General features: G+C 44.0%; 1 protein-coding gene across 3 annotated transcripts in view; it reads right to left on the bottom strand.

The window, feature by feature from the left end:
- Nucleotides 1–4,806: 4,806 nt before the first annotated feature.
- The window catches only part of ZFYVE16 (zinc finger FYVE-type containing 16), a 200,088-nt gene continuing 186,539 nt past the window's right edge, over nt 4,807–18,355 (bottom strand). For all 3 annotated transcript variants that reach the window (XM_063963906.1, XM_063963908.1, XM_063963907.1), the window contains one exon: nt 4,807–13,777. In XM_063963906.1, the coding sequence (XP_063819976.1) occupies nt 13,616–13,777 (162 nt within the window). In that variant the 3' untranslated portion in view covers nt 4,807–13,615. The remainder of the gene's footprint in view (nt 13,778–18,355) is intronic.

The raw sequence follows: 18,355 nt of genomic DNA, 5'->3' as shown, positions 1-18,355 counted from the left end.
TTATCTTACGTCCTAGAGGATACTGGGGTCCACATTAGTACCATGAGGATATACCAAAGCTCCCAAACCGGGTGGGAGAGTGCCGAGGTTCCTGCAGAACTGATTTACTCAACTGAAGGTCCTCAGATGCCAAAGTATCGAACTTGTAGAACTTAGCAAACGTGTTTGAACCTGATCAATTAGCTGTTCGGCAGAGCTGTAAAGGCGAGAGACCCTGGGCAGCCGCCCAGGAAGAACCCACGACCTAGTAGAGTGGGCCTGTACAGATTTTGGAAACGGCAAACCTGCCGTGGAATAAGCATGCTGGATAGTGAGCCTGATCTAGCGTGGGTTATTGGGATAATAAAGAACAAACAGCGTGTCAGATTTTCTGTGACAAGCTGTCCATTTCACATAGATCTTCAAAGCCCTCACAACATCCAAGGACTTTGAAGTAGCAGAGGTGTCGGTAACCACTGGAACCACAATAGTTTGGTTCATACGAAACACAGACACCACCTTTGGAAGAAGTTGCTAACGAGTTCTGAGTTCAGCCCTATTTTCATGAAAAATAAAATAGGGGCTTTTGTGAGACAACGCCCCCGGCTCTGACATACACCTCACAGAAACTAAGACCAACAGCGTGATGGCCTTCCACATAAGAAACTTATCAACGTCCTGTAAAGGCTCAAACCAATCTGATTGCAGGAACTGCAACACCACGTTGAGATCTCAAGGCACCGTAGGAGGAACAAAGGGCGGTTGGATGTGCAGAACCCCCTTCAAAAATGTCTGAACCTCAGGGAGAGAAGCCAATTGTTTCTGGAAGAAAATGGATAAGGCCGAAATCTTGACTTTTATGGAGCCCAAGCGAAAAAGGAGAAAACGTCCCAGTTGAAATTCCACCGCAGGAAATTTCCTGTTCTCACGCAAAGAGACACATTTTTTCCAAATACGGTGGTAATGTTTAGACTTTACCCCCTTTCTGGCTTGGATCAGGGTTGGAATAACCCTATCCAGGATCCCCTTCAGGGCTAGAATTTGACGCTCAACCTCCATGCCGTCAAACGTAGCCGTGGTAAATCTTGACAGATGAACGTCCCCTGTTGAAGGTCCTCGCGAAGAGGTAGAGGCCACGGGTCCTCTAGGAGCATCTCCAGTGAATCCGCATACCAGGCTCTTCGTGGCCAGTCCAGAGCAATGAGAATTGCTTGAACCTTATCCCTTTTTATTTTGAGAATCTTCGGGAACAATGGGAGTGGTGGAAACACGTACACCGTCTTGGTAGACCCATGGAGTCAACAACAAACAAAGAGGAAGGGGGGTGCAAATCCCCACCCCCAAATTCCCTTCCGCACACTGAAAATTACCTGTAACCATCCCTGAATCTATCTGGTAATAAAATTCAGAGAATTGGTCACAAATGTTTGCAAACACATGTTTAGCTGCTGGCCACTTCACGGCTTCTCTGATACAGCAGTCCTAACTCTACTTGATAGCAGTGCCCACATAGGGCCATGTAATTTGTCACAGTACACCTCCATGGAGTCACCAGAGAGTCCACCGCAACTGCCTGTGGGTCCCTTGACCTGGAACAATACCGCTTGAACTTCTTGTTGAGATGAACATCATGTCGATTTGTGGCATTCCCCACAGACGTGTCAAGCACCCGAACATCTCCAGGTGAAGGCCCCACTCTCCTGGGTGGAGTTCGTGTCTGCTGAGGAAGTCTGCTTCCCAGTTGTCTACTCCCGGAATGAAGATCGCGGACAATGCCACAGCGTGTCTTTCTGCTCAGAGAATCCTTGTTACCTCTGACATTGCTGCCCTGCTCTTTGTTCCGCTTTGTCGGTTTATGTACGTTACTGCTGTCACATTGTCCGACTGAACCTGAATGGCTTGATCTTGAAGATGCAATGCCTGAAAAAGGGCGTTGTATATGGCCCTTAGTTCTGGAATGTTGATCGGAAAAACGACAATTTTCCTTGGAACTGTTCCCCCTGGGTGACTGCTCTGCAACCTCTGAGGCTTGCGTCTGTGGTTAGCAGAATCCAATTTTGAATCCCGAACCCTCGGCCCTCGGTCAGGCGAGAAGTCTGAAGACACAGAAAAGAAATCCTTGCTTTTGGCGATAGACATATCCTCTGGTGCACGTGAAGGTATGATCCAGACCATTTGTCCAACAGATCCAGCTGGAAGGGCCTTGCATGAAGCCTTTCGTACTGCAGCGCCTCGTAAGCGGCTACCATCTTTCCCAGAAGGCGAATGCATAGATGCACCGATATCCAGGTTTGTCTTAGAACATCCCGCACCATCGACTGGATCACCAAAGCCTTTACCAATGGAAGGAATACCTTCTGTGCCTCTGTATAAAGTATCATCCCCAAGAATGGAAGCCTGTGTGTTGGTTCCAGATGAGATTTTGGTAGGTTCAGAATCCACCCGTGATCCTGGAGTAGACTGGTTGAGAGGGCAATGTTGACTAACAACCTCTCCCTAGATGGTGCTTTTATCAGCAGATCGCCCGGGTACGGTATTATGTTCACTCCCTGTTTGCGGAGGAGAAACATCATCTGTGCAATTACCTTGGTGAACACCCTCGGTGCCATAGAGAGGCAAATGGCAGGGCCTGGAACTGGTAGTGACAGTCCTGTAATGCAAACCCTTGATAAGCCTGATGAGGTGGTCAAATCGGAATATGAAGGTACGCATCCTTGATATCTAGAGACACCAAGAATTCCCCCTCCTCCAGACCTGAGATTACCGCTCTCAGAGACTCCATGTTGAACTTGAACACCCGTAAGCACGGGTTCAACGACTTGAGATTTAAAATGGGCCTTACCGAACCGTCCGGTTTCGGTACAACAGGTTGGAATAATAACCCTGGTTTTGCAGCTGAAGTGGAACTGGAACAATGACCTGAGTCTGTACCAGTTTTTGAATTGCTTCCTGTAAAGTCATACTTGCTTCTTGAGAAGCTGGTAAGCCTGATTTGAAGAATCTGTGAGGTGGGAGTTCCTGAAACTCCAGTCTGTAGCCCTGGGCTATAAGATCTTTGACCCAGGTATCCTGGCATGATGTTGCCCATATGTGACTGAAGAATCTTAAACGGCTGCGTCTGCCTGTCTTCCAGGCAGTGTGGTCCACCGTCATGCTGAAGGCTTAGAGGAAGCAGAACCGGGGTTCTGTTCCTGTGAACCTGTAGTTGCTGGTTTTCTGGGTTTACCTCTTTTGCCTTTGAAGGCCGTCGAAGAACCTTTGGTTTTGTTTTTAAACTTTGCTGTCCGAAAAGACTACAGAGTTGGAGCAGTGTAGGATTTTCTAGCCGGGGAGTTGCGGAAGGAAGGTATGTAGACTTGGATATCCACGTATCCAGTTCATCTCCAAAAAGGGCTTCACCTGTGAAAGGCAGGCTTTCCACGCCTTTCCTGGAATCCGCGTCTGCAGTCCACTGGCCTAGCCACAAGCCCGTATGTGCTGACACTGCCATGAGTAAACCAATTTCCTTTATGGCCTCCACCATTAAGTTAGCAGAATCCTGTATATGCTGTAGGAGTAAAATTACCTTCCCCCTTGATAAGGAATCTAACCAGTCAATTAGATTACCGTACCATTTTGCAATGGCCTTAGAGATTCATGCACAAGCTATAGTGGGTCTCTGGGCCACCCAGGCACTGTGTACAGAGATTTGAGAGTGGTCTCAATCTTGAGGTCTGCAGCATCCTTCAAGGAAGCTGCCCCAGGAACAGGTAAAACTATCTTACGTGACAGCCTAGAAACCAATGCATCAACTATCGGTGGGTTTTCCCATTTTGTCCTATCAGCCTGAGGAAACGGGATGGATGTGAGTAACCATTTTGGGATCTGAAACTTCTTGTCAGGATTTACGCAAGTTGCTTCAAATAGGGAATTTAATTCCTTAGATGCAGGGAAAGTAGCTAAGGCTTTCTTTTTCACATTAAAATAACATTCCTCCTCGTCCTCTGATACCTTATGAGGGAAGTGCAGGACATCTCTAATAGCGTCTATCAGGGCCTGTATTCCCTGTGACAAAGCAGCACTCCCCCCCCCCCCCCCCCCCCGAGTCCACCTAACCCCCCTCTGTGTCTGATACATCATCTGTATCATCCTGCATGATTTAGGCCAGAGTACGCTTCTGTGGACAAATGGCAGGGGTCTGAGACGCTGGAATGACCACTTAATCTCTATTTGTCAAATCATCAACAGATTGCCTTAAGCATTGCGTCTCCTTCTCAATTTGGGAGAATTTATTCAAAATATTTGAAATCATCCCTTTTAAATGAATCTAACCATACTGGTTCAGATCCACTAACCTGAGAATGTGTACTATCCTGAGTACACGGCAGTGATCCCCCAGATTGAGAAAAACACTCTGCTGTGCATGATACACACTCCTTTGACATAGTAAATGTGAAACACACACACACACACACACACACACACACACACACACACACACACAGGAATAGGTTAAAAGCAGTTAAACCACACAGAGCCCTTCTAGGGAGAGAGAGAGTATTATGCAGCCAGCGACACAGCACCCCTATAGCTAAAGATCAAGTTTAGCTGGGTCGCAAACTAAGTACCCTTAATAGGGCTTAGTACACCCAATATTGCTCCCCCCTCTACTATGACCCCCTGGTACCGCTGAGGTGTTGTGGAGTCTCTGTGGAGGAGCTGCGCATCCCCGTCAATCTGCCTGTGTATAGCTGCAGAGGTAAAATGGCGCTGGTGAGCTGCTGGATCCGCTTTAAGGAGGTCCTTTAACGTGTAAGCTAAAACTAAAATGAAAAACAAAAAAATTGATTGGTTTGAATAACATACTTTATTAAATACAAACTTTATTAAATACAAATTGCTTTATTGTACACTCAATTAGACATTACAAATTTTTCAAAAATCAGAAGACAAAGGCTACAGAAAGAAAAACCCCAATGGAATAATATTGTTCCCCCTCTTCTGCAATGTACAGGGGATAGTCACATACAGAGTGGGCATGTGTAAGATTTCATTTAAAAGTACAGTATCTCTCTCACATAAATGAATAAAGAGACACAGGGTTACATCAACAGTACTTTAGAGAGTTATATGATTAAAGACCTTATGGACCCTAGCATAGAGAATTTTGTTATGTTTATTTGAGATGACAGTCACTAAAACGGAGACTAAGCAATACAAAAAATATGTTAATTCAAAGTTTTATCATTTATGTATGATTAATCAAAGCCTGAAGAGAGATTTATAATAATGCAGCAGATGTCCCAAAATACAAAAAAATTGCATAAAACATTTTGGAAAAAGAAAACCATTTCACACAATAATGTGATTAAGATGAGAAACGCAAATTAGTTTGAGAAGTGCAGGTTCTTGTATCTTCGGATAACACTTCACAATAGGGCATGTAGTTATGTGACCGTGGTCAGGAGACCGCCGGTCACAATGCCGGCACCTACATCCTGCCCAACCACAATCCTGACAGTCGACATGCCGACTAACAGGAACTATTCCCACGCATGGGTGTCCACGACATCCAGAGTGGAAATAGAACCTGTGGCACCGAGCCCACAAGGGGCTTTGTTGCTCCCCCCCTCCCCACGCCGAACATCTCAATGCCAGGATCCTGGCGTCGGTATGGTGACCCGATATACACCCCACAATAGGCCTGCAGCTCTGCATTAACATTTATCAGCGCTTCAGAACTGCTTTGCATCTTTGCAACTCCAGCAAATCTCTCACAAAAGATGTTTATGTTATGAAAATCCTGAGCTTTAATAAAACGGATATCCCTGATATGCTGTACGAATCAGTTTTATGCTATAGTAATGGTGTCCACGCACGCTACGATTCTCGCATGCTATTTGATCTTTTTAGTTCAAATAGCATAGAGTCGTGTTCAAATCGCAGGTTGTGTTCATATAGCAAAATTACATGTAGAATCATTGATCCCAATGAGTCATGCTTATAGGGTGTCTTTGGTACATGCAGCATCTTCACGCACAACAAATTAAAATTCTGTTTCCTACCCCCATGGTGTCCATTATAAACACAATAGGGACATTTTGGATAAATAGTGCTCAGAATCTGACACTGCGCAGGCAACCACTTTGCTTGACCTTAGTTAATCTAAATGTCAAGGGGCATATAAGTATGGTATACATGTATTTTCACAGGCAATATCCAAATCTTAGTGAGAGAGAATGTACCCTTCCTGTAACTTATATTGGAAGATACCAAGTAGTTTGGGGACAAAGCATGAGATGGAGACCCAATGTTTTCAAACAGGGCATGCAATAACCAAAGTAACTTCTAGTATCAACAAAAGGGGGTATAATAGTCTTTATAATAAGTCTGTTAAAAAAAAAATACCCACAAAAAATAATAATAGGTATTTTTGTTTACTTACCGTAAAATATCTATCTTTCTCTGATTCCATCTGGGGGACGCTGCGCACTTACTGATGGGTTAGTGTGTGGGAAGGGAGTATGGGACAGAACCTATAGAAAACTAACTCCTCCCCACTCTAACCCCTCCCATCTCCAGCCTGTTCAAGAATTACCTCAGTTAACGTTTAGCAAAGCCTAAAGAGAGAACAGACCATAACCAATAAACTAGACAAAAATACGTGAGGGATCGCAGCATCCCCCAGATGAAATCAGGGAGAGATTTTACGGTAAGTAAACAAAAATCCATACTTCTCTTTCATCCATCTGGTAGACGCTGCACACTCACTGATGGGATTTCCCAAAGCAAGCTAATTAGAGGAGGGAGAACCAGTCGGCATAGCTGTCTGTAAAATTTGACGCCCCAACAGAAGCAGTCTCCAATCCAAAAGTATGAAAACGGTAGAACTTTGTTAAAGTATGCACGGATGACCAGGTCGCCGCTCTACACAGCTGCTCGACATATGCACCTCCACGAACAGCCCAGGAGGCTCCAACCGCACTAGTCGAATGAGCCCTCAGGAACGGGAACAGAGGATACATAGGCCTGTCGAATAGCAGAGGTCACCCAACGAGCCACACTGTTCTTAGAGGCCAGGCCAGTCACATTTGGGTGTGTCTATCAAAATCAACAAGGTATCTGTACAGCGACTAGACTCCGTACTAGACAAATAAATGCGTAAGGCCCTAACAACGTCCAATAATGCCAAATGACTATCCTCTCTGGAAGAATTCGGAACAAACACCGGAAATACAATGTCTTGATTCAGGTGGAAAACCAACACAACCTTTGGCAAGAAGGAAGGCTTCCTATGCAAGACCGCTTGACCATCATGAAAAAACCAACAAAGGCGGCCTGCAAGAAAGCACCGCTAACTCTGCTTCAGCTAGATGTGTTTCAATGGGCAAAAGAAAGACCACCTTAAGAGTAAGGAAGCACAATTCTACAGATTCCAGTGGTTCAAACGGAGCCTTCTGAAGAGCCTTAAGAACTATTTAAATACCAAGGGGGAACCGGAGGAACAAACAGAGGTTGAAACCTGAGCACCACCTGAAGGAACATCTGGACCTCCGGAATAAGAGCCAATCTTTTTTGAAAAAGCACCGACAAGGCCAAAACTTGCCCTTTAAGGGAAGAAAGATAAAGTCCTTTAGTCAGACCATCCTACAAGGTAAGCCAAAGAGGTTAGCCGACAACCCACGTTACTCACTCCAAGCAATGTAGACACATCACACTCTGTGATAAATTCGAGAAGTGAATGGTTTCCTAGCTTGGAGCATAGTTCTCACCACCGGCCAAGATCAACCTTTAGCTCTTCGAATACTGGATTCAAGAATCATGCTGTCAAAGCCAGATGATTTAAATTGTGGTGGCAACAAGGTCCTTGTAGAAGATCTGATTTCAGTGGTAGATGGAACGGTTCCTCGGTCACCATGCAGCGCAGAAGTGTACCGCTGGCAACGAGGCCAGTCTGGAGTTAGAAGAAAGACTGGCAGACCTTCTCTCCGGATGCGCTGAAGTAGCCGTGGGATTAGAGGAATTGTTGGGAACACATATCCCAGCTGAAACCGCAATGGAGCTGTCAAGGCATCGATCAGCGCTGCCTGAGGACCCTTAGTTCGTGATCTGTACCGAGGGAGATCTAGCTAACCCCACTCCTACCATACTTGTCACTCGTACACAGGGACTAACTATGTAATAAAACCGAAATCAAAACAAAAGAAACCTAGCTAAAAACTATATGCCTGTTCTCCTCAGGCACAAAACTAAAACCGAGGTAATTCTTGAATAGGATGCAGATGGGAAGGGTTAGAGGGGGGAGGAGTTAGTTTTCTATAGCTTCTATGCCAAACTCCCTTCCCACACACTCTAACCCATCAGTAAGTGTGCAGTGTCCCCCAGATGGATGAAGGAAGAAAAAAAAAATAACACAGACACCTAGACTGATTCACAAATACACAGACTCACAAAGACATAGCAAATACAGACATATAAGGCTTTCTGCACCACTATCTCCTTTCAGCAGGCTGATTATGGCCAACCCCATGGTTCCTGCTTAGGCTGTAGCATTACTGGAGACTCAAGATGTGGCCCATCGGAAGTCCCATAAGGGGACGTCCAGTTTCTTACCACAGACTCTGCACCTCTGGGTGTGGGAGGAGGTGCAGAGCGAAAGACTGCAAATAATCCCTTGTGTTGGGAAAAGGCATGTGAAGCATTATCAGTATATAATCTGCACAGGAAAACATCAGAGCATGCCGATGATACATTTAGAGCCCTTTCATTGGACCAGGTTCACAGACATCTAGCGTAATATAAATAAGGAAAAGCTACAGAAAGTGCTCACTACTGGTAACGTAGGATATCAATGTGGTTTCATCACTTCTGGAAAAGCACGAGTTCTGCTTTCCAAAAAGGTTCCGCCTCATAATGTGTTTTATTAGTGTCCGTTCTAGGTCAGGCAACATGGGAACCCCTATAACCGAGTTTGCCAATACAACAATTTGTTTCCTGCCATCATTATGTGGTGGGCAAATTAAACACTTAAGTAGAACGCTAGGGGTCGATTAAATTAGGTGCAAACCCCGCAAAGTGACGTTACAATGCAGTTGGAAGGCCAGCAACGGCACCTCATGTGCGGCCTATAGGCATACTTACTCGCAGATAGCTGGATCGGCCCCAGAGAAAAAAAAATTACATTACCTCAAATATGCCAAAAGAATAAGGAATAATAAAATGAAGCAATATACATGCTGCTTATATCAATCAACATACAATTTCATCATAGAGAAAATCATATATACCTTATTAGAAAAAAACAAATAAATTGTTTTTTTCCTGTAATATAATACAGCACCTACAATCATAATATTTAGAGAATTATCATCTGAAAGTAAAATATAAAAAGCTGTTCGCTTGCATACATTTTTTTATTAATTTTTTTACATACAGAATAGTAAAATAAATTATCCCAAGTTCAATTGTCTCTATATACAGAACCCACGGAACAATTAGCATGCAGGCATCACCTTTCCACATTATTGGAATGCAGGCACCAAGGAGACTATTCAATTTTTTTTAGGCGCTGGTATCTAGGTGGCACCTGATGTCAGCAATTCAATTGTTCTGTTGATCGGGCACAGTCAATGCCAGTGCTGACATTTCAGCTTGAGGCATCCTGAGGTGGCGATCACAAATGTGCAAAGTATCCTGTTTAGGCACCGAAATGAAGTTTTTCGCATTACGGGCACTATTTTAGTCTGGATTAGCCGCTTAGTGCAGCTAAACCCTGTGCTTTTGGGTGTTTAAGAAGTAATGGGCGCCCGATTGGAACAATTGAATTGCTCTGACTGGTGCCCATTACTTTGGATGCACAAAAAATTTTTTAATTGCCCCCTCAAGATTCCACATTCCCCTAACACAGCCGTTAAGTCTCTTGTACAATAACTCCTAAAATGATGGTCATGTGATCTGGTGTAACGCCAACAGGGGAAGTGTAAAAGCAAGATTGAGCCGATAACCGTTCACTGTTGTATACTTCTAGTAACACAAGAAGCAAACATGAATTTTGATAAAATATTGCGTCTGTAAGTATGAAGCACAATTCACAAAAGGGTTTAATATGTACTGGTCACCTGGACAAAATGAGAACAGCCCTTGCGGGGGCTAATGCAGGACACACATCTATCTATGGCTCGATTCCCCATTCTGCAGATGCTGAACAATGATAACTGGTGATCCCTTGGGGAATCGGCAAAAAACAGCATGTAAAAAATCCCTGACACACCGATTCCGGTCACTTATAACCGTAATTAACGAACCAAGAATTTCCAACATGTTGGTTTTCCAGGTATCAGGAGAACAGGGAATTGCTCCCCTAATGTATGGACCCCCTAAGCCAGTATTCTGCCTTATCAATTCCCTAGGCCAGAGGTTCCCAAACTGTGTACCGTGGCTCCTTGGGGTGCCTCGGGACACTTGCAGGGGTGCCCTGGGTTGGTGGTCCAGGACCAATTCAAATTATTCATGGTCAAAACCAGTGCTGGTGGCTGTCAATCTAAAATATGTGGACAACCAGAAGCAAATCCTGTCCCTCACCACATAACTGACCCTAAGGATGACATATAAACGCAATCTACTTAATGTAATATTTCTTTCTAAATTTCTCAAGAAGAAATTTTTGGCCTAGGGGTGCCGTGAAAAAAATTCTGATATTCTAGGGCACCCTGATTCAAAAAAGTTTGGAAACCACTGTCCTAGGCACTAGTTACATTCCTTGGGAACTCCTGCATTAGTTCTGCCACTAAAGTTGTGTGTTACATTAGCAAGTTTGCTCTGCACAGCTCAAATTACCTGACACCGAAAACATCAGAGCAAATGTGGATACAGAGCTACTGGAACAGTTACATGCCAACACACTCATTAATCATCTAGAATGAAATACATCAGGTAAACATGGACAAAGCATTATCCTGTCTAATAGTAAGTAAAATTATATTATACATGGTTTTAACACACAATGTCACTTTGTGCCTCAATGATAGCATTGGTTTATAATGAACAGATAACTTGTGCGGTTGTGAATTTTGGGACAGCTCACTATTGTGTGTGTGCAAATCTCATCAGTTGATGTCAGATATGTAGAACTCAGCTACATAGTTACACAGCTACTCCACACAGACGCAATATGTATTATCATTCATGGAGCTTCATACTAGTTATATATAGCGTATATGTAAGGCAAATATAAACCATGCACAATACAGGCAGTAATGCAGGCCTGGACAGCAGTTGTGAAACTACAAGTCAAATAGTCGATAGCTGGGACTCCTGGAGAGACACATGTCGCCCAGGTCAATGTTAAAAAGTGTTTTCCAACATAAGAAAACTCACATGCACAAGCACAGGACTTCAGAAAGCTAACTGAGTGCATTTAGTAGGTTATAGAAGGGCATGTACTGCACACACCCGAAAAACAACATGTGTCTGTGTGTGGAAATGCTACGTCTGTATATCCACTCCCATATCTCCTACAGACTGTTTGCATATGGAATATTTTATTATACAGTATATCTTACAGATAAGATTAAACTAGATACATTATGTAATGAAATTTAAAGTCATAGAAAAATATATGTGTGCATTTTCCAAATTATTGCTTAATTATAAATATACAAAGTAACTTGTCATCTATGTCATACTTCAATATTGTATCTAAATATAGCTTTTCTGGATATAAAGTTATTAAAAAGAACACTACCATTCTACAGAGGTTGTTTCTAAAGCATACATGCCAAGACTAAAAAGAAATCAAAATACATAATATACACATCAGATGAGTGGTCTAGGAGAGCTTACGTCAGTCAGATCTAGAACCAGAATAGAATTTTAGGCTTGGATTAATATATACAACACACAACACTTTTACTAGTTCTAACTGGAGAGAAAACAAAACTTCAACCTGAACCAGACTTACCTGCCCAGCTTTTTTGGTGCATGAAACTGATGCAGCCGTATAATAATAACAAGGTCAGAACGGGTTTTCATATTAAATGTATAAAGTCAATATTACATACTAGTATTACTTCATACTAAAAACTGCACCAGAGTGTTGTATGAGCCCGCACTACAATGGCAAATCTCCTCAACTGGTCACTGACTAAGGTGGTCTTTCCGAGTTGTTCGCTTGCTAGCAGTTTTTAGCAGCCGTGCAAACGCTATGCCACCACCCACTGGGAGTGTATTTTAGCTTAGCAGAAGTGCGAACGAAAGGATCGCACAGCGGCTACAAAAAAATAATGTTCAGTTTCAGAGTAGCTTCAGACCTACTCCGCGCTTGCGATGACTTCAGACTGTTCAGTTCCTGTTTTGACGTTACGAACACGCCCTGCGTTCGCCCAGCCACGCCTGCATTTTTGCTGGCACGCCTGCGTTTTTTCAAACACTCCCTGAAAACGGTCAGTTGGCACCCAGAAACGCCCTCTTCCTGTCAATCACTCTGCAGCCAGCAGTGCGACAGAAAAGCTTCGCTATACCTTGTGTGAAACTACATCGTTCGTTGTAATAGTACGAAGTGCGTGCGCATTGCGCCGCATGCGCAAAAGTGCCGTTTTTTGGCAGATCGCTGCGCTGCGAACGAAATCTGCTAGCGAACAACTCGGAATGACCACCTAAGCACTGCGTGTCATGCCATACTACAGGCTTTACACAGAATATACCTTACAGACCTGTATTATATTTTATGTAGGATAATTAGCACAATGTGGCCCGTGCCACTGTAGTGTTTTTAAATCAGCGTGTCGAACACTGAACCAAGTGTCCTTCAGAGTCTAGTACATTTCAGTGCTCATGAATGGATATGCATTTATCACAAATAATGGTCAGTACACCAAGTGTGCCGTGCCGGTGACGATATGGTGGGTACAGCAAGAGTCTCCTGATCTAATATACACAGGTTACATATTCTTAACATATACATGTTTAAACCCCCTGACAGTCAGTGCACTGATAACCATTTAATTCTGGACTCCAGCTTATATCATTTTACCTAAGTGCAACTACTGTATTTAGCTTTCCCAATAAGGAATACGGTATCTCCACCCAAAACATAGTAAGCAACACCTAATACTACATTTAAAGCCATTCATGGTTTATTGCCCATCTCTCACTTTGATTACAGTTAACTCATTCTTGGCATTATATATGTCAATGTCCTGTGAACCTCCCAATGTATGTGAATGGGACTTACACAGTGGTATGTATATCCCTCCCCTGTGAATTTGATTCAAGCCAGTGCAGAAAGCGTGCAGGAGACCGCTGCTGGATCAAATGAGGCTTCAAACACCAAATCCCAGGCAAGAACTCAACGCCTGCATGTTATGTTAATATAGTGAATGCACCATCTGTAAGCTTTCAATAACATTTCTGCCCATATAAGCAAACTGTACGGGGAAGAACTTGCACTGATCATTTACACTGCATGCTCCACGGTGGGAGTTCTATACAAATGTCAAAGCTTGGCTTAAGTACAAGACAGCAGCTGGTTTGCATAAAAGAATATAATAATCTGTCTATAAGCATTTACTTTCATAAATCTGTTGATTGATTATTTTACCAAATTTTCAGTGACTGTGCCAGCCCCCATGCAGATACCACTGAGCAGTGGAGGCGCACACTAACTGAGGCTCTCTATCAAGTGAAAGATCAGTTCCATCACCAGAGGTAAAATGCTGGTGTCTGATGTCCTGTTGTGAATGACTGGGATCAGGGCACTATCTAGGTCATTCAAGTAGAGTTGTGGGAGAGGCTGTCCCCCCGATCCTGCCAGATACTCCACCTACACATGGGATGACAAAAGAAGAAATGTTAAAGGGCTACTGTATAATTATTTAAAATGCTAACTTTAAATAGCCAGATCCAATACAGAGCTGCTGACAAATACCTGTTCATGCAGTAATGTGTTGTTAGATATAGAAATACATGAAGAAAATGAATTAAGTGTGCTGGTTAGTTATAGCTTAGCTTACTCTGTTAATGCTTGGTGATGCTACGCAGATCATGTTTTATAACCGGTGTGTCAGGACTGGTTGTACACCAGTATAAATTGGCAGTGTGAGAGGTGATACACATAATAAGATGTTGCAATGTAGAGAACTAAGGGTACCTGTGCGAAATAACTATGAATTTATAAAAAAAAAAGAAGCTGTTTGGCACTCTGGAGCAGATGTATTAAGCCTGGAAAAGCGATAAATTAGAAGGTGATAACCAGAGCAGTTTCTTGCAGTGGGTGAGGCCTTTGCACGGGGCACCAGCCGCAGCTTTGTGGCTCTTTGTGTGCTCCCCCTCCTCATATCGCTACTACTCTCTGGGGGCAGAGTTTCACGCAATCATGGCGGCATTATGCAAAACTCCGCCCGCAGAGCGAAGTAGTAATGACGGGTTGGAGTGGGAGCCAGCCAGGACACTCACAAATGAGTTGGAGGGCGGGCGGAGGAATGATGGTGCTGACGGGCCGGCCGCAGTAACCACACAGACAAGACACCTACACAGCCCTGGAAACTGATATTATACTGTGTAATGTCAGTTACCAGGGCTGTGTAATGCTAATTGCCAGGGCTGAGTAATGCCAGCCAGGCACGGCGACAGGGTGGGTCTAAGGGGACATCAGTGCTGGGCCCTGAGTGTCAGAGGAGCCCAGCAGAACAAGTACAGGGCCTATTACATTTAATATCTAAAATGATCACCTGACCGGCTACCCGCAATTACCTAAATTAATTGTGACCCTTCCTGCATCGACCTCCCCCTCCATTGCCTCAGTTGGTATGGCCCGGTGGTGAAGCTGCACAGGCTCTTCCTACCCTGTCTCTTGCGGCCACCATGGAATAGGATGCCCTGAGCTAGCTCAACAGTGCTGTGTATTCGCCTCCTGACAGCGCTGGGCACAAGGGAAGTGTGCGAGAGCGATAGCCCCACGCATCCCCACCGCTGAACACCTGGGCTGAGGTGAGTCCTGGCAGCCTTATGTACCTTTATACACTGCTCAAAAAAATAAAGGGAACACTTAAACAACACATCCTAGATCTGAATTAATTAAATATTCTTATTAAATACTTTGTTCTTTACATAGTTCAATGTGCTGACAACAAAATCACACAAAAATTATCAATGGAAATCAAATTTATTAACCCATGGAGGTCTGGATTTGGAGTCACACTCAAAATTAAAGTGGAAAAACACACTACAGGCTGATCCAACTTTGATGTAATGTCCTTAAACATGTCAAAATGAGGCTCAGTAGTGTGTGTGGCCTCCACGTGCCTGTATGACCTCCCTACAACGCCTGGGCATGTTCCTGATGAGGTGGCGGATGGTCTCCTGAGGGATCTCCTCCCAGACCAGGACTAAAGCATCCGCCAACTCCTGGACAGTCTGTGGTGCAACGTGGCGTTGGTGGATGGAGTGAGACATGATGTCCCAGATGTGCTCACTTGGATTCAGGTCTGGGGAACGGGCGGGCCAGTCCATAGCATCAATGCCTTCGTCTTGCAGGAACTGCTGACACACTCCAGCCACATGAGGTCTAGCATTGTCATAGAAACATAGAATTTGTCGGCAGATAAGAACCACTTGGCCCATCTAGTCTGCCCTTTTTTTTTTTTTTTTTTTTAATCTCTAACCTTAATTGATCCTTATTTCTTTGTAAGGATATCCTTAGGTCTATCCCATGCATGTTTAAATTGCTCTACTGTCTTAGCCTTGCATTGTCTTGCATTAGGAGGAACCCAGGGCCAACCGCACCGGCATATGGTCTCACAAGGGGTCTGAGCATCTCATCTCGGTACCTAATGGCAGTCAGGCTACCTCTGGTGAGCACATGGAGGGCTGTGCGGCCCCCCAAAGAAATGCCACCCCACACCATTACTGACCCACTGCCAAACCGGTCATGCTGGAGGATGTTGCAGGCAGCAGAACGTTCTCCTTGGCGTCTCCAGACTCTGTCACGTCTGTCACATGTGCTCAGTGAGAACCTGCTTTCATCTGTGAAGAACACAGGGCGCCAGTGGCGAATTTGCCAATCTTGGTGTTCTCTGGCAAATGCCAAACGTCCTGCACGGTATTGGGCTGTAAGCTGTGGACGTTGGGCCCTCATACCACCCTCATGGAGTCTGTTTCTGATTGTTTGAGTAGACACATGCACATTTGTGGCTTGCTGGAGGTCATTTTGCAGGGCTCTGGCAGTGCTCCTCCTGTTCCTCCTTGCACAAAGGCGGAGGTAGCAGTCCTGCTGCTGGGTTGTTGCCCTCCTACGGCCTCCTCCACGTCCCCTGATGTACTGGCCTGTCTCCTGGTAGCGCCTCCATGCTCTGGACACTACGCTGACAGACACAGCAAACCTTCTTGCCACAGCTCGCATTGATGTGCCATCCTGGATGAACTGCACTACCTGAGCCACTTGTGTGGGTTGTAGACTCTGTCTCATGCTACCACAAGAGTGAAAGCACCGCCAGCTTTCCAAAGTGACCAAAACATCAGCCAGAAAGCATAGGAGCTGAAAAGTGGTCTGTGGTCACCACCTGCAGAACAACTCCTTTATTGGGAGTGTCTTGCTAATTGCCTATAATTTCCACCTGTTGTCTATTCCATTTGCACAACAGCATGTGAAATTGATTGTCAATCAGTGTTGCTTCCTAAGTGGACAGTTTGATTTCACAGAAGTGTGATTGACTTGGAGTTACACTGTGTTGTTTAAGCGTTCCCTTTATTGTTTTGAGCAGTGTATATATTGCTAGCAGTCTAAAAGTTGTGTCCTGTGTGTGATAGATCTCTCTCATATATATATATATATATATATATATATATATGGTATCGGCGTCACTCAGCAGACTTGTTAAGCAGTTTAAAAGATGCCTTTATTCACAAAGAATAAATGTGAATAAAGGCATCTTTTAAACTGCTTAACAAGTCTGCTGAGTGACGCCGATACCAATACCATATATGCAGAGCGTGCAAGCTCATGGTTGGCACCGCAGCAAGTTACACCAGACCCCATTAGGAGTGCCGGACGTTTGGGACTATATATATATATATATATATATATATATATATATATATATATATATAGTAGCCAGGGAATGCCGCGCCACTTGTGATACAAAGATTCCCAACCACTTCAAAAACACTCCCAATTATTTGGGCGTCAGCTGTCCCCTAAAGAGACGGCAATGGTAGGTTGCCGCAAATTAAGAAATAGGTATACCGGATAGGGGTTCTAAGCGACCTCAGGTGTTTCTATGTTGATTATAATACGTATTAAATATATATAAAAAAGTTGTTTGTAAAAAATTGATATTTTATTACTATTCACAACACTAAAAAGGATATAAGAAACAATAAATATCCAACAATAAAATACTATTTCTCTAAAACATGACTGAATTCTTAAAAAAGGGGGAAATGGATATGAGTTTAAAAAATCGTGGATAAAGTGCATATAGTGGGTACAGATTATAAGAAAAGTTTTTTAAGAGTCTTAACTGATATATCTGGAGGTCTCTGGGTCAAAAACTGGGGTGTAAGGTAGTCTTTTCAGACGAGACCACGGCCATTTTAGCGAGATCACGGCAATTTTAGCAAGGCCACGCCCCCTTTCTGTGAGACCGTGCACCTTCAGCACTCGCAAATTTCTATTTTTTTATATCCATGGTTAGGGTGGCGCATTTTTAAATCTCGCACTGGGAGTCAAATTGGCTAGAAACAGCTCTGGTGATAACGCACCAGCCAATCATCTCCTAAAATGACATTTAAAAGCTGACTGGCTGGAGCATTATCGCCTTCTTCTTTACCACTTCTCCAGGCTTAATAAATCTGCCCCTCTGTCTTGAGAATATATGACATCTTTGATACAGTTTTAGAAGCTGAAATTTCATTAGAGGTGTGTCAAGTGTAGATGTTCTCTTCCTATATATCAAATATCTCTTGACATTTAAGCAACTTTTTAAGCTGCAACACTGGTCAGTCGTACACTTCTCCTAACTGACTCCTTACTCTGATACCCCTTTTACACTCGCAGAAAAATCCCGGGATATTGCACATGAACGCGCATCATCCCGGGATTTTTCTCAGTGTGAAATGGTACAGGACCAATTTCCCGGGACGAGCATCCCGGGATTTCAACCCATGTCTCGACCTGGGTTGAATCCGGGACCATCCCGGGAAGCTGAGCAGTGTGAAAGGGCCCGTCCCGGGATTCACTACCCGGGACTGTTAAAAGCCCTCGGATTGGAGCTTTCTTGGGCTTAGAAAAGATGATGTCATCTTTCAGAGCCCAGGGAAGCATCCTGGAAGCCCGCACTTTACTAAATATACCCCATAGTCTCTGTTCTCCTACACTTCTCTGCAGAAGCTGCAAAGTAGA

The sequence above is a fragment of the Pseudophryne corroboree genome, chromosome 1 (assembly GCF_028390025.1).
Source record: "Pseudophryne corroboree isolate aPseCor3 chromosome 1, aPseCor3.hap2, whole genome shotgun sequence".
Classification (NCBI taxonomy): domain Eukaryota; kingdom Metazoa; phylum Chordata; class Amphibia; order Anura; family Myobatrachidae; genus Pseudophryne; species Pseudophryne corroboree.
This window is presented reverse-complemented; position numbering and strand designations above follow the sequence as displayed.